General features: G+C 46.9%; 1 protein-coding gene across 5 annotated transcripts in view; it reads right to left on the bottom strand.

Annotated features, from left to right (window-relative positions):
• The window catches only part of LOC147111636 (phospholipid scramblase 2-like), a 158,126-nt gene that overhangs the window by 7,944 nt on the left and 131,280 nt on the right, over positions 1–18,902 (bottom strand). For 4 of the 5 annotated variants that reach the window (XM_085998720.1, XM_085998722.1, XM_085998721.1 and 1 more), the window contains exons 8-11: positions 17,091–17,252; positions 5,319–5,480; positions 2,567–2,665; positions 975–1,075 (exon numbers count right to left, since the gene is read on the bottom strand). In XM_085998720.1, coding sequence (XP_085854846.1) covers positions 1,010–1,075; positions 2,567–2,665; positions 5,319–5,480; positions 17,091–17,252 — 489 coding nt within the window. In that variant the 3' untranslated portion in view covers positions 975–1,009. The remainder of the gene's footprint in view (positions 1–974; positions 1,076–2,566; positions 2,666–5,318; positions 5,481–17,090; positions 17,253–18,902) is intronic. The other variant, XM_085998724.1, reaches the window with a different exon arrangement.

Here is an 18,902-nt window from a genome sequence, read left to right as displayed (position 1 = left end):
ATTCTACCAAGGGAGGCATGTGATGTCAGCTCAGGGCAGCATAATGTAAGGGCTATTCTACCATGGGAGGCATGTGATGTCAGCTCAGGGCAGCATATTTCATCACACCCCGTCCTTTCTCTTGCAGGCCAAGCTGGCGAGGAACCGCAGGCAGCAGCTTCATACCGGAGGAGGCCCGCCTCACCTGCAGACCCTTACAGACCTGGAGGAGCAAGTCCACCAGATCGTTGCAAGCCGAATGAGTGGTCCCGTCGCCTCTGGAGCTGCCGACCCCATTGTGCACAGCGATGGTAAGGTTATCACCTTTTTGAACTCTCTCCTTCCACTTGTTCCCCCCACCAGCATGCTTTTTCACTCTGGACCCATGTCAGAGCATTGCAGCACTCATGCATCCCTTGCTGCCACCCTGTCCTTTCGCTGGAGGTGACTCTTTGGGAAACCTCCCTCCAAGCTCTGCGGTATTCGGTCTGATTAGGCCTCCTGCCATTCTCCGGGTACAGCACAGCGGTGCTCCACCGCGCCAACCAGAGCATCCAATGCCCCCTCGCTGAAGCGCTGCACTCTCTCCCTGACCCTCTCCATGTCCTTGAAGTTTTGGCCGCCACAGGTAGGTTACCGTCGATTTTGAGGCCTACAAGGCGCAGAGTTTGACTGCAGATGAGAATCGATCCGCCCCTTTAAGAGCTGACTGGCGCCAGCGTGTCTAGGTCAAATCGATTATTGACATCACCTGCGCTGCACCCGCCCGCGGAGAAATTGTGTTGCACCGCTGGGCTAACGCCTTAAGACTACCGTGCAGCGCCTGATTTAGCGCCGCGATCAGCTTCAGGGGCGCTGCAACCCAATATCGCTCGAGGTGGCGATAATTTGCGCCTGGCGCTAAACTTTGCGCACCGCCAATACTAGCGCCCCAAACGGGGCGATACCGAATTTTTCCCCCTATATATCTTCTACATAACAGCCTTAAATCTTACCATAATATTTTTGATCAAGCTCTGTAATTTTGTAACTATAGCATCCGCCAAACTCCACCATGCTGCACCCCTCCAGAATTTTGCTCAAAGTACATGAAATCCTGAGGAAAATAAATGATTTGACAACTGTGTTTGCAATTCAAGTATCAATCTGTTACACTAATTGTCTTGTCAAATACATGAAAATGACTTGAAACCAAATGTCAACATGAATCACCACCTTCAGGGAATGGGGTGGAAATGGGAAAACTGTCTTTGTGCTGCACATTTGTTACTAGTGCTGCATTATCACCTAAATGTGGCGCATAAGACTGATGATCTGAAAAACCATGCTGCCCAGCAAGATCACCTGGAGGGACGATTTCAAATAGTTAATAACACTGCAGCTAATGCAAAATCAGGAGAAGGTACACTGGGAAATGCAGGTGATCTGTAAATTAGTTTAAAAAAAATTGTACCTTATATATTGGTAATTACTTTTATACATGCAGTATAAGCAAGTGAAGCAAATAAATTAAATTTTATATAAAATAAAAACAGAAAATGCTGGAAATACTCAGGAGGTCAGGCAGCATCTGTGGGGAGAGAGAAACAGAGTTAACGTTTCAGGTCGATGGCCATTCATCAGAACTAGAAAAAGTTAGAGATGTGATTTTATATAACTCATTTGATAAGTATGGACGATTACAGTGAAAAAAAAGACGTTTTTAGGCTTGATACATTCTGTAAACATATTACCAACTCCTGTAAAAGGCTGTTGAGCTTCATTTCCAAAAATGTGTTACAAAAGCTGAATGTTCTTCTCAACTTCTCAAATTTGGATTGTACTGTATGCATCAGTAAACTTCACATTAGTTTATCTGGGAACAGATGCACTTTTGAGATCTTAGGCAGCGTCACTGATCTTAAATTCTGCACAATAAATGGAACAAGCTTAGAATCTGCCAGGAATCACATTTAACTTCCTAGATGCACTGAATCACCCAGACACAGAAAATATCGGAAAACTGGGTAGGTCAGAGCATACACCTGGAAAGGAACCTGCTTGATTCCCCTCCACTCAGGGAAGGGGTGGGGGCTGTTACAGATAGTGTAGAATTGATGTGGTGAGACCTCGGGCACAGGGAAGTCAGAGGACGTTGATGTGGAAGTAGAGCCTAAAATAGTTGAGTGGTAGCTTAAGACATACCAGCCCCTGGTTACAGAGCATGCAAATCCTGCCATGAGACAAAGGGTGCTTGCAGCAAAAACACATCTAGAGGTTAATGCACAAGCACCCAGAGCTGGGTGAATTGCTAAACAGAGTCACTACCTAAACAGAGTGAAGATGGGAATTTAGTGAGAGTTTGAATAAGGTACAAAGGGGTTCTAAGTAATTTAAAGCGAGGGACAACAGCAAAAGAGTAAGAGGGGAGAGCAGAGCACTCTAAGTAAGCAGAATTTAATTCAACGTAAATATTAAATAAATAATAAATAGGAGTTAAGGGGTGTATATATATATATAAAACATAAATATACACAACATTAGAGACACACACACACACAAGTAGATAGACTTTAGGTAAAACGATGGGACAGCTGTGACCCATTACCTGTAATTCCTGTGCCATGTGGGAACTCCAGGATGCATTGTATCTCCTAGACAAGCAGGTGTGCAGGAAGAGCCTCTGTCTATTAAAGTTCAGGGTTTCCTTGGCAGGGGGAGGGCACAATGATGAAGCATTAGAGAGGAGAGACAAGGTGCAGAGAGGACTGGGAGTGACAAACAACATTAGAATAAAGAAATAGGAGGCATCAGACAGTGGGGGAGGGGGGAAAATGTGAAGCAGACTAAGATGGGTTTAGCAAGCTTATGTATAAATGCCAGGAGCATGGCAAATAAGGTTGGTGAGCTCCAAGCATAAATTGCCACATGGGATTATGATATAGTGTCAATAACAGAGAGCTGGCTCAAACAAGGGGAGGAATGGGCACTAATATTCCTGGCTACAATGTATTCAGGAAAGATAGGGAAGGAAAAATAGGAGGGGGTCGGCCGTATTCAGTTAAGAAACTATTATAGTACTGGAGAGGAATGATGTAGTTAAGGAGTCAAAGATAGGATCTATTTAATAGAATTAAGGAGCAATAGAGGAGCTATTACACTGCTGGATGTATACTACAGTGAGAAGGAGACAGAAGAACAAATTTGCAGGTAGATTGCAGAAAGATGCAAGAACTATAGAGTAGTGATAATGGGGGACTTCAATTATTCTAATATAGACTGGGATTGTAACAGTGTAAAGGGCAGAGAGGGGGAGGATTTCCTGAAATGTATATAAGAGAACCTTCTTGATCATGATGCTTCCAGCCCAATGAGACAGGAAGCAGTGCTGGATCCAGTTCTGGGAAATAAAGTGGGGCAAGTGGAGCATGTTTCAGTGGGGGAGCATTTGAGAAACGGTGATCATATTACTATTGACCCGGAATTTGCGATGGGTAATAATAACGAACGAACAGCGTTCACTGTTACTACCACTTTGAAACTGACCGCAACTTCAGGATTTCCGTGTTAGGATGCGCATGCGCTACATCCTGAAGTTGCGGTGGCATTGGCTGCACTGTGATCACTGCCAGCAGTGTCGCCCCCACCACCTGGCTCCAGTGTCCAAAGACACTTCATGACCTCAGACCACTGGTCAAGGTCAGTGAATGCATCTTCAAAAGCCGTCTCCTACCAACTGTGCCACTAGCCTCACACATTGCTCAATGCACGATTCCCCCCGCACCCCACCAATCACTCACCTATCAACAATCTGTACCAATCATGAGGCACACCTCCCATTCCTAGTCTCACCTCACCCCCTTGGAGAACACGGTGCTGGCCATTCTTGGCAGGGGCATGGCTGAGCCTTTGGCCAGCAGCAAGGCAGAAAGGATACAAGATGCTGGTATCCGCATACTTTATCCCTTTTTTGGCAGTCACCTCTTGCTTTCCCGCCCTCCCCTCACTAGAACTCCAACCTTGTGCCTTCCTCATTTCACAGGTGGAGATGATGATGGATGAGGAGATGGATGATGATGGAGGAGGAGATGGATGAGGGAGGAGATGGAGGAGGTGGTGGTGGAAGAGGAAGAGGAAGAAGAAGAGGAAGAAGAAAGAGAAGAAGAAGAAGAAGAAACACTATCACTTGATTTGACACTCCCAGCCACCAGCTCCACAAGGTTGACCAGCAAGGCCATCTGCAGTGTCCCCCACTGAAAGTCAGCAGCCTTCCACCAGCCATGCTGCAGCCACAGGGCTTGCACTGCATGACATCACTAGGATAGGCAAAGGCACACACAAGACAGTCACTAAGAGAATGCATAAGGGTAATGAATTGATTTCTTGATGTCACATTGGATGGATAGATGTATAAAGTTGGATTGGAAAGTTTGCTTTGTGGTGGCTTTTATTTCAGCATCATGGCCAAGAGGACACTGTGATGGTCAGTAACAGAGGGAAGGTAAGGTCTGGGACAAATGTTGAAAGGAGAATTGGGGTTGTGGTCAGGCGGATGATTCCATCCCAGACATCCTGGGCAGAAAGGGGCTGTCTGGGTTGCATCCTTCCTTTTGCTATCTCCTCTTTGGCTTCCTCTTCTTCAGTGTCTTCCTCTTCTCTCTGCGAGACAGCATAAAATGCTGGAAATACTCAGCAGGTTAGGCAGCATCGTGACCTGAGGCGTGAACTCTGTTTCTCTCTCCACAGATGTTGCCTGACTTCCTGAGTATTTTGCAGCATTTTCTGCCTTCTCAGAGGCCTTCATTTACCATTCATGACCTTGCAAGCATCAAGCAGCACTTCCTACACATAAAAAAAAACTTTGAACATGTATTGCAGCAAGCCACTACTTCGATGAAATCAAAAAAAACTAATCGAAAAGCTTAAATGCAAACTTACCTGAGAGATGTGTGTGTCCCTTTAAGAGGTGCTGACAGCGTCACTGTCAGTCTGCTGCATGCTAGGTTTACATGGTAAGCTTAGGACCCAGCGCTGAACTCAGCACCAAGGTCCAAGTTCGCTGTGGTGACGTTGCACGCCGACTGACGCCGCTTCTCCCTCATTTCAATTTGCAGGATGATGGATGTTACCGGCAGTGCTGCCGGGTCTTCCAAAATGGAGGACGCTGCGGGACCCGCTACCAGCTGGCGAACGAGTGGCGGCCGCCCTCTTTTTGCCAGTAACGCGCTGGGGTAAGCCCCCAAATTTTTAGCCCCTAATCTTTGAACAGTGGAACTTTGAATTCAGCACAATTTTAGCTCCTGTTTTTAGCCAAAATTCCCTCCCCACAATGCCAGCTATAATATTATTTTGTCACTTACCACTAGTAAGCATGCTCCAAGAAGGACAGCTTTAATTTTAACATCCAAATCCACTGGAAACTGAATTCCGAAGTTGTCAGTATCTGTGAGGTATTCTCGAATAAGACCTGACCACTGCTTCGATATCTTTCCAACAATGCTTGTCTCATCCAGACTTACAACCTATTTTTAAAAAATCAAAACAGATTCAAATTAAAATAACCTCTATTATTGATTTCCCTCAGCTGACTTTTACCATTTCAATTCCAGTTCGATGGATAGGCTATTGAACACAATACAGGTAGACTATCCTTTATCCGAACTTCCGAAAACCGAAAACCTCTAAAAACCGAAAGTTTTTTCGTTCAGCGTAAGTCGTGCGCACGACATGACTGGAGTGGCGCACGACTTACGCTGAGCAGGGCAGAGGGTCACAGAGTTCCCGCCTGGGTAGGAGATTGCAGGCCGAGCCGGGCAGTGTGAAGGAGGTACTGGGAGAGTGAACCCAACAATACAGCGGCCCGTCCGATAGCTGCAGCAGCCCGTCCGATATTCTTTTCTCCCCCCCCGACCCCCCGCCGACCCCCACCCCCGACCCCCCCCGCCGACCCCCACCCCCACCCCCCCGCTGACCCCCACCCCGACAAATTTCCCAGTCTTATAAAATACCTTCTGAAATCCGAAATTTTCCGAAAACCGAAACACGGCTGGTCCCAAGGTTTTCGGATAAAGGATAGTCTACCTGTATTGATAATGCTACAAGTCATTCCATCTCCCACTTTAGGACTAGTCATTCATTGGACGAGAAATCATGGTTGCTAATTGAAAATGTTCCAACATTCCTACTCTTTAAATCTACTGGGTCATTTCATCTCTTTGCTAAAAGCAACAATATCACATAAATCACTGAATATGTACAAAAGTGACGAATTTTCTGAAATAAAGTAGAACTGTTTATAAAAATCGGGCAAGAAATTCAGTTGGGGAGCAACCTTTTGAAAAGTAGAAACATAGAAGATAGGAGCAGGAGTAGGCCATTCGGCCCCTCGAGCCTGCTCCGCCATTCAGTGCGATCATGGCTGATCATCCAAATTCAGTACCCTGTCCCTGCTTTCTCCCCATATCGCTTGATCCCTTTAGCCTTTAGAAATATATCTAACTCCTTCTTGAATATATTTAATGAATTGGCCTCAACTGCCTTCTGTGGTAGAGAATTCCACAGGTTCACCACTCTCTGGGTGAAGAAATTCCTCCTCATCTCTGTCCTAAATGGCTTACCCCTTATTCTTAGGCTGTGACCCCTGGTTCTGGGCTCCCACGCCATCGGGAACATCCTTCCTGCATCTAGTCTGTCTAATCCTGTTAGAATTTTATAAGTTTTAATGAGATCCCCTCTCATTCTTCTAAACTCTAGCGAATATAAGCCTAATCGACCCAATCTCTCTTCATACGTCATTCCTGCCATCCCAGGTGTCAGTCTGGTGAATCTTCGCTGCACTCCCTCCATGGCAAGAACATCCTTCCTCACCAAGGCCCTGTACAACTGCAGCAAGACATCCTTGCTCCTGTACTCGAATCCTCTCGCTATGAAGGCCAACATACCATTTGCCTTCTTAGCCGCCTGCTGCACCTGCATGCTTACCTTCAGCAACTGGTGCACAAGGACACCCAGGTCTCGTTGCACTTCCCCTTTTCCCAATCTATTGCCATTCAGATAATCTGCCTTCCTGTTTTTGCCACCAAAGTGGATAACCTCGCATTTATCCACATTATACTACATCTGCCATGCATCTGCCCAATCACCCAACCTATCCAAATCATACTGGAGATTCTCTGCATCCTTCTCACAGCACACACGCCTACCCAACTTCGTGTCATCTGCAAACTTGGAGATATTACATCTAGTTCCCTCGTCTAGATCATTAATATATATTGTAAAATAGCTGGGGTACTAGCACCGATCTCTGCGGTACCCCACTAGTCACTGCCTGCCACTCGGAAAAAGACCCATTTATTCCAACTCTTTGCTTCCTGTCTGCCAACCAGTTCTCTATCCAAGTCAGTACCTTACCCCCAATCCCATTTGCTTTAACTTTGCATGCTAATCTCTTATGCGGGACCTTATCGAAAGCCTTCTGAAAGTCCAAATACACCACATCCACTGGTTCTCCGTTATCGATTCTACTGGAATTTTTTGAGGATGTGACTGGTAGATTAGTCAAGCATGACTTACCTTTTGTAAATCCATGTTGACTTTGTCCGATCCTGTCACTGTTTTCCAAGTGCTCTTTTATAATGGGCTCTAGCATTTTCCCCACTACCGATGTCAGGCTTACCTCCAATCCATGGGAACTGTTCCAGAGTCTATAGAATTTTGGAAGATGACCAGCAATGCATCTACTATTTCTAGGGCCACTTCCTTAAGTACCCTTGGATGTAGATTATCAGGCCCTGGCGATTTATCGGCCTTCAATCCCGTCAATTTCCCGAACACCATTTCCCTACAAATACTGATTTCATTCAGTTCCTCTCTCTCATTAGACCCTATGTTCCCCGGCATCTCTGGGAGGTTATTTGTGTCCTCCTTTGTGAAGACAGAACCAAAGTATGTATTTAATTGGTCTGCCATTTCTTTGTTCCCCATTAAAAATTCCCCTGATTCTGACTGCAAGGGACCTATGCTTGACTTCACCAATCTTTTTCTCCACATATCTATAGAAGCTTTTACAGTCAGTTTTTATGTTCCCTGAAAGCTTACTCTCATACTCTATTTTCCCCTCTTAATTAATCCCTTTGTCCTCCTTTGCTGAATCCTAAACTGCTCTCAATCCTCAGGTTTGCTGCTTTTTCTGGCCAATTTATACGTCCTCTCCTGGGATCTTATGCTACCCACTAATTTCCCTTGTTAGCCACAGTTGAGCCACCTTTTTTGTTTTATTTTTATGCCAAACTGGGATGAACAAATTCTGTAGTTCATCCATGCGATCTTTAAATGTTTGCCATTGCCTATCCACCGTCAACCCTTTAAGTAACATTCCCCAATCCATCCTACCCAACTCGCACCTCATACCATCGTAGTTTCCTTTATTTAATTCCTGACCCTAGTCTCTAAGTCAACGACTTCACTCTTCATTTTAATGAAGAATTCTATCATATTATGATCGCTCCTCTCCAAGGGACCTCGCACAACAAGATTGCTAATTAATCCTTTCTCATTACATAATACCTAGGTGCTAATGATTCTCTCCTGCCGGGAAATTCAGCTTTAGTGCTCCAGTAGGGAAGTGAAGTGCTAAATCAAGTGCTAACCACTTCTCTGAGGGCGCTAAAGTCCGAGAGCGGGGTGGTAGTGGCAGAGTGCTGAACAATTTGGAGCGCATTGCTAATGGCATCAGAGGCTGCTTCTCTCGCTTAAGGGGAAGGGCCAATGATGGTGCACAACCTACTTGTTGGCAGTTCTGCATTGCAAGGTGACGAGCAACAACTGCCATTACAGCCCCAAACACTCTCTCAAAGTGGAGGGCTTGGACATCCTGCAGCAATGAAAAGCTTTGAGCAGGCACCAGACTGGTGCAAATAATAAAGGTTGGCCAACCTGAAACCCATTCCCTTTAATTAGCGTCCCCAAGCAGCCAGCTGAGTTGACAACATCTCCTCTTCCTGCCATTGTTCACACCTGGCAATACAGCAGAGGATGGGAGGCAATTTCACATCCGTGCTGATAACAAGGCGCTGTGCACTTTATGCCGTCATGATCTGCGAGGCACTAGAGGCCCAAGCGGTAAGACTTAGCGCCAGCAGTAAACCAGCACTGAAGTTCGCGGGTGTTGCTGCATTTGCCGCGCCTGGTCCCCAACCCTTTATTCCGAGACTGTGACCCCATGTTCTAGATTCCCCAGCCAGGGGAAACATTTTCTCAGCATTAAACCTGTCAAGCCCCTTAAGAATTTTATATGTTTCAATGATATCACCTCTCATTCTTCTAAACTTTAGGGAATATAGGCCTAGTCTACTCCATAACAAACATGTGGCTGAACCACTGGTGGGACCTATCCCATTCTAAAGTTCACTCACCTGGACCAAGGAAAATACGAAGTCGTCTGAGGCCCATTCTTGGCGACTCATGTGGCACCATCTAACTGTGCCCTTTCTACAATGCTAAACTACCTCCCAACAGAGAAAGAGACCAGCATAGGAGGGAAAATTAGCCAGGAGCCGTAACCCACTCAGACAGGCAAGGGCAGCAACCACAACCTCATGGGTAACAAACCCCCTTTTCCAAGGCACAGCTGAATCCCAGAGACCATAAACAATTAAATTGCTTCGACCCTTAAACCCGCATTGCTTCCAGCCCAAGCACAAGTAGACCGAAAAACTTTAATGTACTCATAGCTAAAGCACCTTGTAATGTAAATGTACAATGGCTGAATAAAATATATATGTGAATGTAAATTCTTGAAAATGCAGTTTTAAAAACTCAAAATTTGCACATGTAACTATTATACTTACACCAACTCTTTCAATTCAAGGTAAATGTTGAATCAAGAGCGCCGACATCCACCCCATATCATTGTCCACCTCTCTCCTAACTCAGCCCATGTGCCTCAGAAACCCTCGTACATGCCTTGCTCACCTCCAAATGACTACTCTAATCATCCCCTGGCCGGCCTCTCATCATCCATTATCCATAAATTTTAGTTCATGCAAAACTCTGCTGCCCTTATTCTATCCCGAACCAAGTCCTGCCCGCCCATCACGCCTGGCCTCACTAACATACACCAACCCTTCTGTCCTTGCAAACTACTACCTCATCTCCAACCTCCCTTACCTCTCCAATGTCCTAAAATATGTTGTTGCTTCTCAAATTTGTGCCCATCTTTCCCATAACTCTGTTTGAATCTCTCCAATCAGGTTTCCACCCCTGCCACAGCATGGAAACGGTCCTAATCAATCACAGATGTCATCCTCTGTGACAGTGACCATGATGCACTATCCCTCTTTGTTCTTCTCAAATTTTCTGCAGCCTTTGACACAGGCGACCACAACATTCTCCTCCAATGCCTCTCCTGCATTGTCCAACTCAGTAGGACTGCCTTCACTTGGTTCCACTCTTACCTATCCAATTGTAGCCAAAGCATCTCCAGGAATAGCTTTCTCTTCCTGCACCATTACCTCTGGAGTCCCCCAAAGATCGATCCTTGGCCCCCTCCTGTTCCTCACCTACATACTGCCCTTTAACAAAATCATCAGAAGACATGACATCAGGTTCTACATGTACACTGATGGCATCCAGCTCTATCTCACCCCCTCTACTGCCTCTGTGCTATCCAGTCCTGGTTGAGCACAATTTCCTCCATTGGGAAGACCAAAGCCACCGTATTCGGCCAGCCCACAAACTCCTTTCCAAAGTTCCCTGTAGTTTCTTTTTGGATGCGCGGGCTCTTTAACTGGCTGCGCGGCCCATACAAATTTTCACACTTGCGCGATTATCATTGTAAAGCCATTGAGCAGCCTGCACAGGACATCCAGACTGCTGCGCGGCTTAACGGGAACATTGCTCCTTACCCTCACCACCGATTCCATCCTCCTCCATAGCTACTGTCTTGGAAGGCACCAGGCTGTGCTATTTAGCCCCAAGTCGTGCTTCCTACCCTATATCCTGTCCATCATAAAAACTGCCTACTTCAACCTTTAGAACATCACTCGGAATGCCACATCCTTAGCCCACCTGCTGCTGAAACCCTCATCCATGCATTTCTCATCTCCAGATTCGACTATTCAACTATTCGAACATTCTCCTAATCAGCCTCCCATTCGCCACCCTTGATAAACTTCAGCTCATTTAAAACTCAGCTGCCCGGATCCTATCCTAAGAACATAAGAAATAGGAGGAGTAGGCCATTCGACCCTTCGAGCCTGCTCCACCATTCAATGAGATCGTGGCTGATCTTCTGTCTCAACTCCATTCACCGGCCCTATCGCCATATCCCTTGATGCCTTTACTAGTCAGAAATCTATCGACTTCTGTTTTGAATATAACCAATGACTGAGCCTCCACAGCCCTCTGGGGTAGAGAAATCCAAAGATTCACCACCCTCTGTGTGAAGAAATTTCTTCTCATCTCAGTCCTGAATGGCCTACCCCTTATCCTGAGGCTGTGGCCCCTGGTTCTAGACTCCCCAGCCAAGGGAAACATTCTCACAGCATCCACCCTATCAAGCCCTGTAATAATTTTGCATGCTTCAATGAGATCTCCTCTCATTCTTCTGAATTCAAGAGAATACAGGCTTAGTTTACTCAATCTCTTCTCATACGACAGTCCCGCCATCCCAGGAATCAATCTTGTGAACCTTCGTTGCACTCCCTCTATGGCAAGTGTATCCTTCCTTAGGTAAGGAGACCAAAATTGTACACAGTACTCCAGGTGTGGTCTCACCAAGGCCCTATATAATTGGAGTAAGACTTCTTTACTCCTGTACTCAAATCCTCTTGTAATGAAGGCCAGCATACCATTTGCCTTCCTAATGGCTTGCTGCAACTGCACATTCACTTTCAGTGGCTCATGTACAAGGACACCCAGGTCCCTTTGAGCATCTGCATTCCCCAATCTTTCACCATTTAGGAAATACTCTGGGGGAGAAATTCGGTATCGCCCCGTTTGGGGCGTAAGTACCGGCCGGACGCGAAATTTTGCGCCCGGCGCAAATTATCGCCACCTAAGGTCATCAACTTTTTGACCTCTCTCCAACCACTTGTTCCTCACACCAGCATCCTTTGCCACTTTCGAGCCAAATCAGTATATCGCAGCACTCATGCCTCCCTTGCTGCCACCCTGTCCTCACGCTAAAGCCACTCTTGTACCTCCCTGCTTTCAGATGCTGATTCACCAGGTGAGGAGGCGGGCCCTCAAGCTGCCACTGGGAGTGAATCTGAATATGAGGAGGAAGAGGAAGCCGGACCATCAGCGCAACCCTCTGCCGAGGTAGCCCATGGCCATACTGGGGACACGCCTTCCCTGGAGGGGAGCGGGGGGGAATGGTCTGATGAGGGTGAAGCTCCAGGACCCAGCGGGCTGCAGCAACGCGAGGGGGGTAGGGAAGCTTGGGGGCCTTCTCCCCGGAGGGAGAGTATGGCCTCGAGTCCTGCTACAGTGAGCGCAGAAGAGGTGCGGCTCCTCGCTGAAATGAGCGCCCAGGCGGAGCAAAGGCACACTGAGCTCATGGCTGCAGTGGCAAGGATGCCCGAATCCATTGAGTCACTGGCAAGGAGTGTCCAGAACTTCGGCGCAGCACAGGCAAGGATTGTCCAGGACTTCGGCGCAGCACAGGCGGCTGCCACGCAATTGCTAAGTGCTGCAATGCAGTCAGTGGCTGGTCTCATGCAGACGCAGATTGAGGCCACACGAGCACTGACTGCTGCCACCCTCGCTGGATCGGGCAGATTTCCCTGGGGCCCTTACCACGCCGCAGCAGGCCAGCAATCTGTGCTCCAGCAGATTGCTCCGCATGCTGCAGTGCTGCCCCGTGGGAGTGCCAGTGTGTTGGCCGAATAGGGAGTTGCTGTCCTCTCTCAGGATGACAGCATTCCTGCTACCAGCACTGTCACTTTGCCACTGCAGCTGCCACCACCTGTAGGACAGACTGCTGCCACCCATGCAGAGTTGGAGCAGTCAGCAGCCGGGCCCTCCAGGCCCAGAGCTGATCCAGTCTGTCCCTCAAGGGCATCTGCAGTCTCAGTTTCTGACACTCAGCAGCCTTCCCCCAGCCTTGCTGCAGCCACTGGGGTCCCATTACGGAGGAGCTGCAGGGTGGGAAGGGGCTAATCTCGCAAGCGAAGCAGATCACCCTCGAAGGGCAAAAAGTAGGAGGTGTGGCAAAATGTTGTTAGCTGTTTTATTGAAGGCCAAGGATCGTGGTCATATTTTTGTTACTGTTTTGGTCATTGTCTCCAGGTTGTGAGAGCCAGTTATGTGACTGACTTTTTTGGGGGGTTTCTTTCTATTACTTTGTCATGCGGGAAGGGCACACAGTTTGTTAAATAAAGAAGTGTCTTTATTCAGAATGTGCATGTTTGCTCTTTGAACTATTTGTTGCCTTGACCAGCTTAGGGGTTGCGGCACGGTTCCATTCAGGTTCTTTGAATGGCAGAAGCCATTCCCTCAGAGGGGGCCTAGAACCGACTTGCTATAAGCCGCTGACGGACGGCCCTTGCACTTTGTGCCTCCCTCCCGTCTTGGTGCTGCTGCTCCTCCTCCTCCTCCTCCTCCCCCTCTGCTGGTGCTCCAATGTCTGGTGGCATTGGCTGAGTCCTGAGGATTGCCAGGTTATGCAGCATGCAGCACACAACAATGAAGTGGGAAACTCGCTCAGGTGAGTACTGAAGGGCTCCTCCGGAATGGTCCAGACAGCGGAGCCGTTGCTTGAGCACGCCGATTGTGTGCTCAACGATGTTCCTGGTAGCTTGATGGCTCTCATTGTATCGTTCTTCAGCAGGGGTGCTGGGCGAACGGAGCGGGGTCATCAGCCAGGTGCACAGAGGATAGCCCTTGTCCTCGAGAAGCCAGCCTCCTGGGTGAGCCGGGGCCTCGAAAAGGTCTGCCACAGAAGTCTGGCGCAGGATGAAGGCGTCGTGGCTGCTGCCTGGAAAGTGGGCATTGACAGCGAGTATCAGCTGTCTGTGGTCACAGACCAACTGGATGTTCAACGAATGGAACCCCTTTCGGTTGCAGAAATCCTCGGCATTCTCTTGCGGCGCCCGCAAAGCCACATGCGTGCAGTCAATGGCGCCCTGCACCATGGGGAAGCTTGCTATTCTTGCAAAGCCCATTGCGCGTTCTTGCTGCTTGGGGAAGGAGATGTACTGTCGTCTCCTTTTAAAGAGGGCATTCATGACTTGACGGATGCAGCAATGCAGCAACTGGGAGATATTGACAATGTCCCCAGTAGCAGATTGAAAGGAGCCGGTGGCATAGAAGTTGAGAGCCAGTTACCTTCACTGCCATCTACAGAGACGTCCTGCTCCTCAGTTGAGGCTGCAGATCTGGCTGAAGCAGGTGGCAGAGCTCAGTGACCACCTCCTTGCTGAATCGCAGCCTCCAAAAACACTGCTCCTCAGACATATTGATGTATGAGAACTGTTGGCGGAAAACCCTGGGAGCGTAAGGTCTCGTGTGCCGACGCCTGTTGGCCCTCCTCTGTCTGGCCATGATTGCCACTCTCTCTCTGCATCTCTGTGCCCTCTCAATGTAATGGAGAAGCACGACGTTCCCATCCATTGCAGCCCCCATAGTATGTGGCCACTCAAAGTTATGCCGGTGAAAAAGCAAAGCAACTACAAAGTTCTGGTCAGAAGCCAAAAGTACCTCAGCGAGTGCTGACTCAATGCAGAAATCTCTCTCCCTTTGTCTCTCTGCAAATCTCTCTCTCTCTCTCAGAAGGAGTGGTCCAAAAATGGCTACCACAAAGAAGCCAGGAAGAGCCCCCTTTAAATAGCGCCCCCCCAGCCCCACAGCGACTGGGAACCGTTCCAGTCAACCAGTCGTTGGGAGTGACAGGCGGAAAGGAGGGGGCGCCACTGAATTTCCGGTCCAGGGCGCCCCAAGGGCGTTGCACTCTGAAATGACGTCAGGATCTGCGTGCGCAGCTGAGTGGGCATTGCGGTTTAGCGCCGCCGCTAAATGTCCACTCAATTTCGCGAGAGGTGCAGGTATCGCCACGCCCGGGCGCTAGCTGGTTCAAGCCCCACTTATCGCCCTCTTAAGGTGCTAACTGATGGCGCAACCAACTGAATTTCTCCCTCTCTGCCTTTCTGTTTTTTCTACCAAAGTGGATAACTTCACATTTATCCACATTATATTCCATCTGCCATGTTCTCGCCCACTGACTGAGCCTGTTGAGATCCCCTTGAAGCCTCTTCACATCTTCTTCACAACTGACACTGCCACCTAGCTTTGTATCATCAGCAAATTTGGAAATGTTACATTTAGTCCCTTCATCCAAATCCTGCCAAACGCTGCTCACCCAAGACCCCTGTGCTCGCTGATCTACATTAGCTCCCAGTACAACACCTCAAATTTAAAATTCTCATCCTCATGTTCAAACCCTTCATGGGCTCACACCTCCCCATCTCTGTAACCTTCTCCAGCCCTACAACCCTCTTAGAACTCTGCGTTTCTCCAACTCTAGCCGCTTGTGCATCCCTCACTCCCTTTGTCCCATTAGCGGCCGTGCCTTCAGCCACCTAGTCGCTAAACTCTGGAATACTCTCCCTAAACCTCTCCACCTCTCTCTCTGCTTTTAAGAACCTGCTTAAAACCCACCTCTTCGATCAAGCTTTTAATCACCCCACTAATATTTCCTTATTGGCTCAATGTTGATTTCTGTTTGATTACGCTATTGTGAAGCACCATGGGATGATTTCCTACATTAAAGGCAATATATAAATGCAAGTTGTTGTGTTTCCTTACATTACAACAGTGACTACACTTCAAAAGTACTTCATTGGCTGTGAAGCGTTTTAGGTGCTGCATAAATGCAAGTTCTTTTTTTCTTTCTTAACTCAAGTTTTTTTAAGTCTCATATGCCAACGTATACAAGAATTTAAATAGAAGTAAAATCCAGGGACTACAACACAGTGCAAATAAACAGATGCAAATTAATCCCAAGATAAAATCTCATGAAATAATTATTCAGTTGAGCTTTATTTAAGAAATAAACCTAGAAATCACTTTTATTCACTTTAAGGTGATATTAGCCAATAAATACTTCACGCATTTATAGGACATTCCTCTGTCCATTATTTTAACACAGGCGTTATCCCTGCTTTACATAAATGGGTTAATGTCTCGACTAAACTACAAGACAAAGGAATGACATAAAACTGCGTTAACATTCACACGCCTATATGGACGACGATAACTTATTAGTGATAACAAGATAAATGAGCACTTTTCATGTCATGCAATTAAATAAATGACACTTTGGCCCCGATATTTATGGGGAGGGAGTGAGGGTGCGTGTTTGAGTTCGGGAAACCCGGAAATGCTGAGGATGCAGAGGTCCTGCCTAGTTTTCCACCCAGCAGCCGGCCAGATTGAGAGGCTGGCCGGCTGCCGGGCAGGAAAGCCAGCGGTAGAAGTTTGCAGCCAGGGACCGCTGGGGACAGTCCCCGGCAATTGAGAAGATCGTGAGCTGGTGAATGGGGGAAAGTTGCTTTGAGGGCGGCAGTGAGGAGGGAGGGAGGGAGAGAGATCACTGCAAAAGATTTGTTTGAGGGGCTGAGGGAAGCACACCTGCTCCTTCTGGTCCACAAGCAGTGCTGGAAAAGCACTTAGCTGCTGGATCCAGCAGCTCCCGCCTCCTTTTAGCTATGGGGTTTCTCTTGCTCTGGAAACTCAAAAGTTAAATTCAAATGGATCCCAAAATCTGATGAACGGCGCCTCATTAACATATTATTATTGTGGACCCGCCTCTGCAGAGCAGGTTACTCAGATGCCCCCAAACCTGCCGTGGTTAAATCAGAAGTAGGCGTATCGCAGCAAGTGGGTGCAAGTTTCACATTGTTACCGACGTAAACCCCCCCATGCTCCCGACCCTCTCCTGCCCATTGTCCAGGGGAGGAGGGGGGGGGGGGGGCGGGGGAGGTTAAAATTCCCCCCCTTTATTTACATTAGCATGGCTTTGTCAGAAAAAAAGTTATAGAATAGAATGTTGGAATGAAACTTTGGCTATATTTCATCTGCTTTTCTGTAAGTTGATATTGAAGATCCCTAAAATGTGTCTGTGTTGTACTTACTTCAAAGTTTACATCACCAAGGCAACTGAACGCCAAGCAGGGACCTTTGATTTTCAACACTGTTTCATGTTTTTCATTCTGGATGCTGAATTTAGGTATAAAGGGGTGCCATTCCTGGACAATATAGCCAATAGCCTTTCCTGGTGGTGCCTGAACTTCTAGCTGCAAGACAGATAAAATAAATGTATTAAACCGCTAACTCATTCCTGAAAATTTAAATAATAATTGAGCCATCATGCACAATTTTTCAAGATTAGAAAACAGTTTAGAAAACAAAACAAGTCAATTTAATGTAAAATCCAGTAAGTGCTCAGGACCCATGTTTAGATTTTTATCAGTTAAACAAGGCTCATTACTGACGGACAATCCTTCTCATACCTTGACTTCTAATGTATTACCCTCCAATCAGTTTTACTCACCTCTCTATTCTACTGATATTATAATATTCATCGTTTCTTTGAGCTTCTCTCTCTGGTTCCTCCTAAGCTCTAAATATGCCATCCTACACAATCTTCCTCCTCTGTGCTCATGATACTGACATCGCACATCACAATCTCCTACTCGAACTCATTCTTTGCCAGGAACCACCAACTATAGAAATTCTTACGTCCCTCGCTCTTTCCTTCCTCATGCAAATGTACAGTCTTTTAAAGCCCAAGACTGTCAACAACTAACCACTGCTTCTTGAATTATCCCATTGTTTCTATTTCCCCCCCAACTTTCATGGTGTCCTGTGCTAGAGGTCTTATCACTTCACCCTGGATTTTCGATGCTCACCAGCTAACTACAAATCCATGCATTTCATTTCAAATGGACAGTAAATTAAATGTCAATCTCAAAACCAGTACAAGTGCCTAGGATAACCCCATCCATTTTGAATAATGTTTTAAATGTATTTTTTGTAAGGTTCAATGTTTGCATAAATTCTGCTGTGCATTCTCATTCTATACATCTACAACAAGTGGAATTACAATATGCATTAATCACAAGTTTTATTTTTGCAAAACATTTTTTATATGGGGCATTCAAAAAGTGATATGGAAATGATGAAGACCTGATCAAGGATAACAAAGGTCTCTTACAAAAGAAGAATTTAATTCAAATCTTGAGCATTCACCCAAGACAAACATTAAAACCTATAGCTGAAACGTAGGCCGCGATTTTGCCGGCGCTTAGAGGGCGGGTTTGGAGGTGGGTCAGAGGTTAAAGTTATTTTGATTGACAGCGGGTTCCGCACCCACCATCAACCCGCCTCCACACAACCTTCCCAAGCGTCGGGCCCCCGCTTTGCGAATGGACCCAACACCTAGCTGCGGGAAATGGATTAAAGGCAATTAACTGTCTATTACCAGGTACTTGTGAGCAGTTTTCAGGCTCTTTTTCGATTTTCCAGCTTCTGGGTCGGGTTTCACAACATCCAGACAACATGCAAGGTAAGTGTGGCGTGTTGTGAGTCTGATCTGATGTTTGTGAAAAGATGACAGCTGCAGAAGTGGTGTCAAGGATGCCATGTTGCACATGGTGAGTTTCAGAGCAAAGAAAATGTTGGTTACTGCATTTTTAATACTTATACAAATTTCTTTAGCTTACAAGTTTTTAAATCCAACTGTGTGACCAGTGTCACCTCATTAGGAGAACCTGTCTCACCAGTGACAGATCGTTTCTGTCATCTCACCTGCAGCTACCATCTACTCCAGCAACAGCGGAGCCAATGAAACAATCAGACCTTGGTCCTCCGAATCCTTCCACAATCATCCCCAACACCAACATCACCTGATGCTGCACTGGACACAGGGCATCAGCCCCTGATAA

This window comes from Somniosus microcephalus, chromosome 10 (assembly GCF_052327205.1).
Source record: "Somniosus microcephalus isolate GS21.2 chromosome 10, FLI_Smic_1.0, whole genome shotgun sequence".
In the NCBI taxonomy this organism is placed as follows: Eukaryota; Metazoa; Chordata; class Chondrichthyes; order Squaliformes; family Somniosidae; genus Somniosus; species Somniosus microcephalus.
This window is presented reverse-complemented; position numbering and strand designations above follow the sequence as displayed.